The sequence below is a fragment of the Nyctereutes procyonoides genome, unplaced genomic scaffold (genome assembly GCF_905146905.1).
Source record: "Nyctereutes procyonoides isolate TBG_1078 unplaced genomic scaffold, NYPRO_anot_genome, whole genome shotgun sequence".
In the NCBI taxonomy this organism is placed as follows: Eukaryota; Metazoa; Chordata; class Mammalia; order Carnivora; family Canidae; genus Nyctereutes; species Nyctereutes procyonoides.
In genome coordinates, this window is record NW_026575031.1 from 6,534,578 (window position 1) to 6,547,085 (window position 12,508).

Below are 12,508 nucleotides of genomic sequence, written 5' to 3' on the forward strand. Positions count from 1 at the left end.
TATCTTGGCTATTATAAATAATACAATAATCATAGTGATGTGTATTTCTTTTCAAATTAGTGCTTTCATTTCCTTTTGGTAATTCCAGTAGTGGAATTCCTGGGTAATATGGTATTTCTATTTTTAATTTTTTGAGAAACCTCTTTACTGTTTTCACAGTGTCTGTACCAATTCATATTCCTACTAACAGTTCACAAGGGTTCCTTTTTCTCCACATTCTTGTTAACATTGGAAATAACCAAATCCTTTCTTTTTTTTTTTTAAAGATTTTATTTACTTATTCATGAGAGACAGTGAGAGAGAGACAGAGATACAGGCAGAGGGAGAAACAGGCTCCCCATGGGGAGCCCGATGTGGGACTTGATCCCAGGACCCCAGGATCACAACCTGAGCCGAACGAAGGCAGATGCTCAACCACTGAGCCACTTAGGTCTCCCACGTCCTTTCAAACAGCTAAAAAATTATGGTATTGAACTTAGAAGTGGGTCTCATCTAGTTTTCAATCCCAAAATATTTCTCCTTCATTCTGCTATACCTTCTATTATTCACAACTAAAAAATAAGGAATAAGACAAAGACTCTATCCTCAAGCTGCTTCAGACTAAAAGAAAGGCATGTAGCTCTTTGTGAAACAGCAGTAAAATGTAGCATATCCAGACACCAAGTGGTTCCAACATACAAAAACAAATTCAGGAAAGTACTCCATGTAACTGGATACCTTTTATCTATGCCCTTCTCATTTGTTTTATTTTCTTGAAGTGCCTAAAAATGGATAATTGGTAGTAACTTATTTGAAATTAAGGACTCTTTAGAACTTTTTTTTTTGTAAAGATTTTATTTATTTATTCATGAGAGACACAGAGAGAGAGAGAGAGGCAGAGACAGGCAGGGGGAGAAGCCAACTCCACACAGGGAGCCCAATGTGGGACTCGATCCTAGGTCTCCAGGATCATGTCCTGGACTGAAGGTGGCGCTAAACCGCTGAGCCACTGGGGCTGCCCTCTTTAGAACTTTCTTCCCTCAAGTTTTAACTTATATTAATGATAATAGTAAGGAATAGCAGCTAACATTTATGGAATTATCTGATAGGCACAGTGTTAAGTACTTTATAGGTATTATCCCATTTATTCCTCATCATAATCCTGTGAAGCAGTATAAGTATTGTGTCCATTTTGGGATGCTTGTGTGGCTCAGCAGTTGGGTGTCTGCCTTCTGCTTAGGACGTGATCCCAGGATCCCGGATCAAGTACCACATAGAGGAGCCCGCTTCTCCCGCTGCCTGTGTCTCTGCCTCTCTCTGTGTGTGTCTCTTATGAATAAATAAATAAATAAATCTTTAAAAAAATTATTGTCTCCATTTTACAAATTAGTAAACTGAGGCTAATTTGTAATGAACTACATATATGTCCAAGATGATATAACGAGTAAATGGCAGAGTCAGTTTCCACCCTGATCTGATTTGACACCCAAAACTCTCTACCTCCAGGAGATACATCCTCTGTGAAGTCTGATGAAAGATGACGATCTGGCAATGAGCATAAATGCTCAAATACTAAAGTCTCAGCCATTCCAGGTTAGATCATTAGGAATGGCATATTAATGCTAAGAAAGGTCACATTTTGCAGCTTTTTAAAATCCAAAGAGTCCAGTGTGTTTCTCCATAATGTATATCACTTCCTCTTAAGAAAAAGGTGATATTTCCAAAAGGGAATGAGCTTATACAAAAAAGAATACTAATCTTATTAATAAGGAGGCTCTGCAAACCTTAATGCTAACTTATTTCAAATATAACAACTTTTAGTTCTAGTTCCCAACTACCACCCTAGCACTCTTGGGCTCCATAGACATAGGTGGTCTATATGACAGGAACTCATGCATGAAGAAACTCATACAGTTCTGAAACAGTATAAAACAAGTACAGTGTAAACTGGGCCAACAGCAGAACGCCTGGGGTGGTTCAGTGGGTGGGACATCTGACTCTCGATTTTGGCTCATGTCATGATCTCAGAGTCGTGAGATCAAATCCAGGAGTCAGGCTCTGTGCTCAGCACAGAGTCTGTTTGTCCCTCTCTGTCTGCTCTTCTCCTTACTTAGGCCCACACATCTGTGCTCTCTCTGTCTAAAATAAATAAATGAGGGATCCCTGGGTGGCGCAGTGGTTTGGCGCCTGCCTTTGGCCCAGGGCGTGATCCTGGAGACCCGGGATCGAATCCCACGTCGGGCTCCCGGTGCATGGAGCCTGCTTCTCCCTCTGCCTGTGTCTCTGCCTCTCTCTCTCTCACTGTGTGCCTATCATAAATAAATAAAAATTTAAAAAAATAAAATAAAATAAATAAATGAGATCTTTAAACTGGGCCAACAGCTAATCTCAATTATAATGCCTCATGTCCTGAACACTGTAATCCTGAGTTACCTGGCCCAATCTTGAGAGCTAACCTCATCCCAAACATACTCTAAGTCAGTAGTTCCCTTTATAGCCTTAAAATTTTTTGAGAACCCAAAGTAACTTTTGTTTATGCTATCCCTATTGACAATTACCATGTGAGAAATCAAAACTGAAAAATTAAGATTTATTCATTTTAAAACAACAAATATGTTATTAGTAATCACATGTTAACATAAATAAAGCACCTTATGATAAATAACTATATATCCCAAAAAATTACTAAGAAGAATGGCGTTGTTTTAAATATTTAATATGTAGCTTAACACAAGACAGCTGGATTCTTATATCTGCTTGTACAATCTATTGCAATCTCTTATTTCAGTTAGAGCAAAGAAGAAAATTTGGCCTCATAAAGACATGTACTTGAAAAGGGGAGGAGAAATGTAATAACCTTCTCAGATAATTGTGGATATCCTTCTTTGATACTACATCAAAACTCAAAAAGAGGGAGGTAGTTTCTTAAAAAATAGTTGTAATGTGAAATCTGTAACCGTACCAGCAAGCTTTTTGTATTTGTTCTATTAAAATCCATGCATCTATCTTTCATGCTGAATGGATCTTTTACCCTGCCTTGGTCATTTGGAAAACAGTGGTTCACTGAATTATTCAATGTGTTGAAATATAAACACACTTCAGTAGACAATATTTTTTAAAATCACACTGGTTAATATTGTCATCAAATTGTATTAGAAAAGTCTAAGTATTGGAAAGCTGTCAATCCCACAATGGCATATACAAGTTTTCCAAAAATCTAATTTTCACTTGAAAGCCCAAATTTTATCATTGACCAAAGATACTGTCAATTATTTTCCTTGAAGTAACAGGCTCATTTCATTTTAAAAAATAATGGCTGTCTAATATCCAAGTCTGATTGATAATAGTTTGTCTGTCTGTCATACTTTCACGTAAGAATGGTGTTCCATTAAAAAGTGGCCAGTTCAGGCTCACGGTGTACAGGGTTGGGCGCGGGCACCCCAACTGGCACTGCAGGCCAAAAAAAAAAAAAAAAAAGTGGCCAGTTCAGTTCTCACCATAAACTATCATACAACCATGTTTCTCAACACAAACTTCACATTTTGGTTAACAGCAGAATTGCTTTATATATATATATAAACATATATATATATATATATCTCCCATTTTACCTCACAGGCAGTTATAAAGATTTATATTTGAAAATCAAGACTTAGTAAGATTAGTAATTTTTACCCTTCCATCAAGGGTGTTCTTGAGTGACAGTAGCTATTTCTTTCTTCTGCTAGAGCCTGGTCTTGAAGATCACAATGACTACTAGTACAGTGTGTTACATTGCCTTTATTCATGCCGAAGCACCACTAAGTTTACTCACCATTGCTTTTGTACAATCATTGCAAATGTCCATTCGGTAGCAAAAAGGCAAATAGCACTATTTCAGTCTTATAATGGATTCTATTACTGATATATCAGTATTATGATAAAAGTAGTTTTAACTCTGCAAAATCCCTATAAGGGTCTCAGCAATCCCCCAGGGCTCTGCAGACCACATTTTGAGAAATGCTGTTCTAATTCACTCTGACCAGTATTAATATAATAACCAAGAAAAAAAGGGAGTCTTTTAAGATCCAAAAGTTATTAAGATCAAATGGGATTATCCCTAAGAAGGCATTTATAAATTATAGGCTACATTTTATTGCATAATTTAGTCATCAAAAAGAGCAATAAATCATGTCATAAAATGCAGAAATATTTCCTACTTGATTAACATAAATGACAATTTTATTAAATGACAAATTTCATTATTTTTCTAAGTGTTTTTAAGGACTCGATATTATTCTAAACAAAAACTGGTGCTCACAAAGGTATGCCTCTTTTTTTAACTAATATCTCTATTTAGCTGATAAAAAAACATATGTAACTCTAATATGTTATCATATCTGTTATTGTCATTAGTCAATCACCTAGTGATGATCCTACCTGAACATTCAGAGGCTGTCTGATGTTGAACAAAGTTCAGATCTTCATCTGACTCTTCCTCCACCATTTTTGGTTTCTCATTTTCCCCTTTATCATCATTATTGTTTCTACTTTCCTCTGCATTACTGCTGTCTGAGTTGCTCTCTTTACCAAAGTTCAAGTTGATTGCAGTATCAATCTAAAAATTATTTCCCAAGAAATCGCTTTCATAAACAATGTATTCTTTAAAACTTTACATTTCTGGACTAGTTTAATGCTAATATAAGTATATGAGAGAACATATATACATAGACTAGCGTTAGGCTATTCTAGAAATGTTATACTTTTTAATTAAATATAATTGAACAACACAAATTTGGTAACATTTTGAATCAAAGAGATATGCCCCATTTTCCAGCAATTTCCAGCAATACACAGAAGGGTCCAGAATCAATCCCAAAAAGAAGCACTCCCTGCCAGCTCTGGAGATGAGGCATGATAGTGCCTGCTCCCCGACCTTATACTCGGACGGAGAGTCAAAGGTCTAGAGCTATGCTGTCCCATACAATGGCCACTAGCCACACGTGGCTATTGAAGAGTTGAAAAGTGAAGAGTCTGAATTAAGATATGCTTCTTTTTTTTTTTTTTTTTAATTTTTATTTATTTATGATAGTCACAGAGAGAGAGAGAGGCAGAGACACAGGCAGAGGGAGAAGCAGGCTCCATGCACTGGGAGCCTGATGTGGGATTCGATCCCGGGTCTCCAGGATCGTGCCCTGGGCCAAAGGCAGGGGCCAAACCGCTGCGCCACCCAGGGATCCCAAGATATGCTTCTAATGAGATTCTTAAAGTCAGAACCACGTGCTTTGGTGATTATTTTTATGCTATTCACAGTTTTTCTGTTTCATTTTGGTTTCTCTTTCTATTTTAGCAATGCTTATTTTGAAAACACCAGTTTGGGGCAGCTGTATTTTCCTGAAAGAGAACAAGAAAAGACATCCTTGGCTGTATCAGGAAAAAAAAAAAAAAAGCAGGGATCATAATGCCCTGAGAGCTGTGAGTGGCAGTGAGAGCTAGTCACAGTGGAAGTAAACACAGCACAAGGAAGGGGCAAAACCTCAGAGACCTCAGAGAAAGAAGGAGAATCAGCCCCTTCTGGGAGGAATACTTTTTCCCTCCCAAAGGAGGAATCCAGCCCTTGGAGGGTTTTATGTTCTCTATGCATCCACGTGGCCAACTCTTGGCCACTGTAATCTCTGCCCCTAGTGAATCTCCAGGACAGAAAGTGGGTGGTGTGAAGAATAAAACTGCCAGAGAAACAGGACTACATGTGAGCATCTCTGTTCACCTGGACCAGGACATAAGTCCCAGTGGAACTGAGCATAAGTCAGTGATATAATAATCAGAGTCAACATTTACTGAGGAATTACTACTGGGCAGGCCTGGGTATTAAGGACTTTACACACTCTGCCCCTCATTTACTCTTCACAATGATGCTATGTATTGGCATCACTACCCTGATTTAACAAAGAAGAAAATACATCCAGTATTGAATGAAACCAGTGGAGGCCTAATTTATAAACAGGCAAAACAATGCCTCCTCTATGTAATCTTGGAGGTGTTAAAAACGGTTCCCTGTTCAAAAACACACTTCTGTGAAAGGCCGGGTTAAACCCTTAAATTCCGTAATACCCAGTAAATCCTTAAGGCTATACAGTTCTGTGAAAATGCTGAAATTGCTGGAAAAGATCACATGATCCCTGTCGGTTATTTATATCTTGGCATAAATGAATTTGGCCAACTTTTCCCAGAGAATGGTTTTTATATAGGGGAATATAGAATATACAAAACACTTAACTAGGGGCACCTGGGTGGCTCAGATGGTTGGGCTTCTGCCTTTGGCTCAGGTCATGATCTTAGGGTCCTGGGATGGAGCCCCATATCAGCAGGGAGTCTTTCTCCCTCTCTCTCTCTGTTTCTCTCCCTGCTTGTGTGTTCTCTCTCTCTCTCTCTCAAATGAATAAATTTAAGAAAAACATAACTAGATATTAGCAATATATTTGGATAGTACATTTCAGGACACAAAAAGATCTTTCACATACATCATCCCATATGATCCTAACTCTTAGAACGAGCAGGAAGCAATAAAGCAGCAAGATGAAACTGGAGAACAAAAGGCAAACTTTGCCCATTTTATAATTTCACCCATACTTCCCCACTCCATTGGCACCAACCATCTTTAGTTTATTTGAAAATAAACTAAAAAGAGCTTCCAGAAATTAAAGATGTATCACTAAAGGTAAAAATTTAGTTGAATACCTGTATTCAACTAAAGGTAAAGGTAAGAAAGATAAAAGAGTAGATTTGACATAGTATAAGAAAGAATTCAAAAATTTTAAAAATATATGTTAAAATTTCCCCAGGATGGGGATCCCTGGGTGGCGCAGTGGTTTAGCGCCTGCCTTTGGCCCAGGGCGCAATCCTGGAGACCCAGGATCGAATCCCACGTCGGGCTCCCGGTGCATGGAGCCTGCTTCTCCCTCTGCCTGTGTCTCTGCCTCTCTCTCTCTCTCTCTCTGTGACTATCATAAATAAAAATTTAAAAAAAAATTTCCCCAGGATGGACCACAGAGAAAGAAATGAATAGGAAATATTAAAAAGAATATAAGAGACATAAAGGATAGAGGGAAAAGTTTCAACACACATTTAATGACTTTCAGGATGACTCAAAAGGGAAAAAAGGAGGCAAAATTAGAAACGTTTGAAAAACACATGTTGAGAATGGCTGAGAATTTTCCAAAATAAACAAAACACACAAATCTTCAGATTAAAGAAGCTCTGGTCTCCAGAACGATAAGGTAATAAATCCATACACAGGTGAGTAACAGTAGATACCAAAAACAAAGAGAAAAAAAATTAAAGCAACCAGGGAAAAATATCTAAATTAGACGACCCACATTGGAATGAATATCAAATTTACAAAACCTTCTCATTGGCAACAACAGAGACTAGGTGCAAAAAAAACGTGAAACATGAGACTATAACACTTTCAGAAGAAAACATAAGAGAAAATCTTTGAAATCCTGGCTTAGACAAAGAGTTCTTGGATGCAAGAAAAAAACACAAGCCTCAAAAAATTTTTGACAAATTGCAGTTAATAAAATTTAAAATGTTTGCTCCTCAAAAGACATAGTTAAAAGAAAGAAAAGTCAAGCTATAAACTAGGAAAAAATATTTGCACATCATATATCTGACACAAGATGATTCTATCTAGGATATAGAAAGAACTCTCAAAAGTTAACAATAAGAAAAAAAAATACAATTTTAAGAGTTAGGCGAAAAACAATGAACACACACTTTCCAAAGGAGATTATGTCGACTACAAATAAGCACATGAAAACACATTCATCATTATTAGTCACCAGGAAATGATGAGGTAAAATGACAATGAGATACTACTATATACCTATTGGAATAGCTTTTTAAAAAAGTAACAATATCAACTTGTGGTGAGGATGCAAAGCAGCTGGAATGCTCATTTTTCTCACGAGAATAGAAAAGTTTTGCAGCTTCTTATAGTTAAACATACACTTACCATACAACCCAGCAATCAACTGTTAAGTATTTATCCAAGAAAAATAAAAACCTCCTCCCCCCCCAAATAATTCAGTATATAACTATTAATAGCAGCTTTAATCATAATCATCAAGACCTGCAAAAAATCTAAATGTTTCTTAACATGTGAATGGATAAACAAACTGTGGTACACCCACACAAAGGAACACTACTCATCAGTAAAAAAGAGAGAACTAGTGACACATAGAACAACAGAGGAGTCTCAAATGCATTGTGCCAACAGACAAAAGCCAGACTCAAATACCTTTTAACTCCATTCATCTGACTCTCTGGAAAAAGAAAAATAATGGTACCCAGAGAATCAGTGACTAGCAGCTTGCCTAATTTCATAATTAATAACAAAACCAGGGGTCACCTGGGTGGCTCACTGGTTGAGCGTCTGCCTTTGGCTCAGGGCATGATCCTGGAGTCCCGTGTTCGAGCCCCATATGAGGCTCTCTGCATGGAGCCTGCTTCCCCCTCTGCCTGTCTCTACCTCTAAGTATCTCATGAATAAATAAGTAAAAATCTTTAAAAAATATATTTAATATCATAAAGCTAGAAACTCTCTCCAAATTAATCTATAAAAGCAATTTCAGTCAAAACCCCAAGAGCAATTCCACAAGACTTGAAGAACCAATCCAATACAAAAAGAACAAAAAGCCAAAACTAGCTAATACCATTCTAAAAAAGAATAAGATGGAGAAATCCCTCCTACCAAATATCGAGAATAATCACACAACTAACAAGAGTTTACACACACTAATGATGCAGGATTAAATGAAACAAAACAGAGACCTGAACTAGACATGGTATTTTAGCAAGCCACTGGCAGTTCTGGACACATGTTAGAATCATCCCATTAGATGCATCTGCACGAGATTTAGACTGCAGATGTGAAGTAGAAGCCATCTTCCCAAGCTCCTGATAGGAAATTGGCAGGAAATACCAAAGGCACTGGACCATTTTCTTATACCATACACAAAAATAGGCCCAAAATGGATGAAAGGCCTAAATGGGAGACAGGAATCCATCAAAATCGTAGAAGAGGAAAACACAGGCAGCAACTTCTTTGACCTTGGCCACAGAGACTTCTTGCTAGAGACATCTCCAAAGGCTAGGGAAACAAAGGCAAAATTGAACTATTAGGATTTCATCAAGATAAAAAGCTTTTGCATGACACAGGAAACAGCAGACAAAACCAAAAGACAATCTACAGAACGAGAGAAGATATTTGCAAATGTCTTATCAGATAACGGACTAGTATCCAAAATCTATAATGAACTTAACCAAACTCAACACTCAAAGAACAAATAATCTAATTAAGAAATGGGCAGAAGACATGAATAGATATTTCTCCAAAGAAGACATGGAAATGGCCAACAGACACATGAAAAACTGCTTATCGTCATTCAGCATCAGGGAAATACAAATCAAAACCACAATGAGATGCCATCACACACCAGTCAGAAGAGCTAAAATTAACAAGTCAGGATATGATGAATGTTGGCAAGGATGTGGAGAAAGGGGGACCCTCTTACACTGTTGGTGGGAATGCAAGCTGGTGCAGCCACTCTGGAGAACAGTATGGAGGTTCCTCAATAAGTTGAAAATAGAGCTCCCCTATGACCCAGCAATTGCACTACTGGGTATTTACACCAAAGATACAAATGTAGTAATCCAAAGGAGCACCTGCCACCCCAATGTTTATAGTAGCAATGTCTACAGTAGCCAAACTATGCAAAGAGCACAGATATCCATCAACAGATGAATGGATTAAGATGATGTGGCACATATATATATGTCTGGAATATTACTGGAATATTACTCAGCTATCAAAAAAATGAAATCTTGCCACTTGCAACAATGTAGATGGAACTAGATAGTATTATGCTAAGTGAAATAAGTCAATCAGAGAAAGACAATTATATGATTTAGATTCCATTTAATTCCACTCATATGTGGAATTTAAGAAACAAAACAGAGGAGCATAGAGGAAAGGAGGGAAAATAAAACAAGACAAAATCAGAGAGGGAGACAAACTCTAAGAGACTCTTAATCATAGGAAACAAACTGAGGGTCTCTGGAGGGAAGGAGGGTGAGACATGGGGTAACTGGGTGATGGGCATTAAGGAGGGATATAATAAGACTGATGAATTACTGACCTCTACCTCTGAAACCAATAATATATTATATGTTAATTGAATTTAAATTTTAAAAAATATTTTGTTAAAAAAAGAAATACCAAAGGCAGTCATCTCTAGTATGTCTAGTCACCAGTATGTGGTTCTGAGGGACTTGTGGCAGTGTCAGGGAGCAGAAGCCTTTGTGATCTCTGGATTTTGGTCATGCAGGCATGACCTAGGAACCAACAATCCAGGGAAGTCTGCTCCCATGATTTCCTTTCCTGCTAGCCTTCCACTGATTTTTCAGAAGCTGAATTTCTGTATCCAATCTCTGCTGGAAATGCCTAGAGTGCTTTCTATTTCCTGCAGCAAATCATAACAGACAAACACTCTGAGTTTTATAATGTATAATTTAGTCCATAAATCAAAAGAATAAATAAGTATGAGTTCATAAGCTAGCAAAGATTTTTTTTTTTTACCATGAGTGAACTTGGTTTGCTACAAATTTTTGTTTGCTATAAGCTTAAAATAAGTAGTCCCATGTTGCAGATGAAAAAAATGATTCCTGGGGTGCCTGGATAGCTCAGGTGGTTAAGCATCCAACTCTTGGGTTCAGCTCAGGTCATGATCTCAGGGTCGTGCCCAGAATCAGGCTCCCAAAATCAGTAGAGAGTCTGCTTGAGATTCTCTCTCCCTCATCCTTTGCCCATCCTGTTCATGCTCTCTCTCTCTCTCTCTCTCTCAAATAATCTTAAAAAAAAAAACTGATTCCTTAAAAAAATCAAGTTTAGATATTTTAGGAAAAGAAAAAGAGACTACTAAAGAACAGAAAAAGTCAGGCCAGGTAAGGTACCTACTAAATGTATACCACATGGTCTTTGACTCAAACTTTATTTTTAAAACTACAGGACCTTTTTCATATTAAGAGTCAATGGTGGCATAATAGGTATTGAAATACAAAGATTTCTTATGAAAAATAAAGAGTTTACAAATGAGCATTAGCAAAGTACAACTATGAACAAATAGGTCACCCTCCTAAAAAAGAACAAAAGAGGGGGAGGAGGAGGTAAAGAAGGACACAGGATTTTCATATTAAATGACCTAAAGTAAAATCCCAAAAGAAATCCATGAGTGCTCCCAGAACATACCCTCTGAAGAGGATTCTTGAAGTGGGATGTTAACAACAGCCTAGAGCTCAGGAGAAGGACCTGAAATCACTTGTAAACAGCAAAGTACCTTGAAGGATGCTGGTTCCGGTGAGAGCACCTCCAAAGAAGTACTTGAATCTCTGCTCCCAGGACGTGTTCTTGAATTGGAGGCTGGTTTTGAAATTCCATCTAAGTTTCCCTTTATAATATCCATTGATATCCTGAAACAAACAAGAAATTAAAGCAAGTTATGACCTGTATGCCTACATGTTTCATCAGTGTTAATGTGCAGTTAACTCAGAATCTTAGTTAATAAAGATTAGGTTGCTACCAAAGTCACACTTCATCAGTCTCGTTTCATTGAAAGACATCTGCGTCCAAGGATTATGTTACTGTAGGCAGAAAACATTCATGCCAGGATGTTAGATTCGGAAAGTGGCTAAAAAAAGAATGCAGAGTGACTGCTGCCTCAGTGGCTTCTTGTGCCTTCAGAAGAAACATTTACTGTGTCATTGGCCTGAGAAGACACTGGTGGAGCACCAAGCCTCTCAACCCAGATTCACTTCATCTACTTTCTTCCAGTTTTGCCTCCCATAAAATATCTAGCACTTCCTCTTCTAGCTCAGCTCTCAGCCTGGACTCTCCTCTCAGCTCTGACTTCTCCTCTCCTCCCTGGTGCCACATTTTCATGGATCACCCATTTGAGGTCACTACTCTTTTCTATCCACCCTCCACTTTTTTTTTTTTAAGATTTTTATTTATTTATTCATGAGAGACAGAGAGAGAGAGAGAGAGAGAGAGAGAGAGAGAGAGGCAGAGACATAGGCAGAGGGAGAAGCAGGCTCCATGCAGGGAGCCCAATGCCCAATGCAGGACTTGATCCTGGGACTCCAGGACACTGAGTTGAAGGCAGGCGCTCAACCACTGAGCCACCCAAGTGTCCCATACCCCCAACTTTTAAAGCCCATGATTCTACTTCACCCACGGAAACAATAAAACAAATCCTACTTTCTCTGTGAGAGGACAGATCCTGATTATCTGGCCATGACTTGCCAACTTCTATTTTTCCTGTGACCCCATCCACAGGCCTGTGACCACGCTGGCTCCCTAATTATTCCCTGTGCTGCTTTGCAAAGCAGGAATTATTAGGCAGGGTGGTTCAAATTCGTGGGAGAATTTGGGCATTATGGGTACCTGGATTCTTGCAAACTGTGCCCTTGATCAGGACCATTCCAGATCTGC

General features: G+C 38.1%; 1 protein-coding gene across 1 annotated transcript in view; it reads right to left on the bottom strand.

Moving 5' to 3' along the window:
- Window positions 1-11,480, bottom strand: part of FSIP1 (fibrous sheath interacting protein 1) — a 189,055-nt gene extending 177,575 nt beyond the window's left edge. Inside the window, exons 1-2 of the mRNA XM_055316794.1 lie at window positions 11,355-11,480; window positions 4,399-4,576 (exon numbers count right to left, since the gene is read on the bottom strand). Of these exons, the coding sequence (XP_055172769.1) occupies window positions 4,399-4,576; window positions 11,355-11,480 (304 nt within the window). The remainder of the gene's footprint in view (window positions 1-4,398; window positions 4,577-11,354) is intronic.
- Between the last annotated feature and the right edge of the window lie 1,028 nt (window positions 11,481-12,508).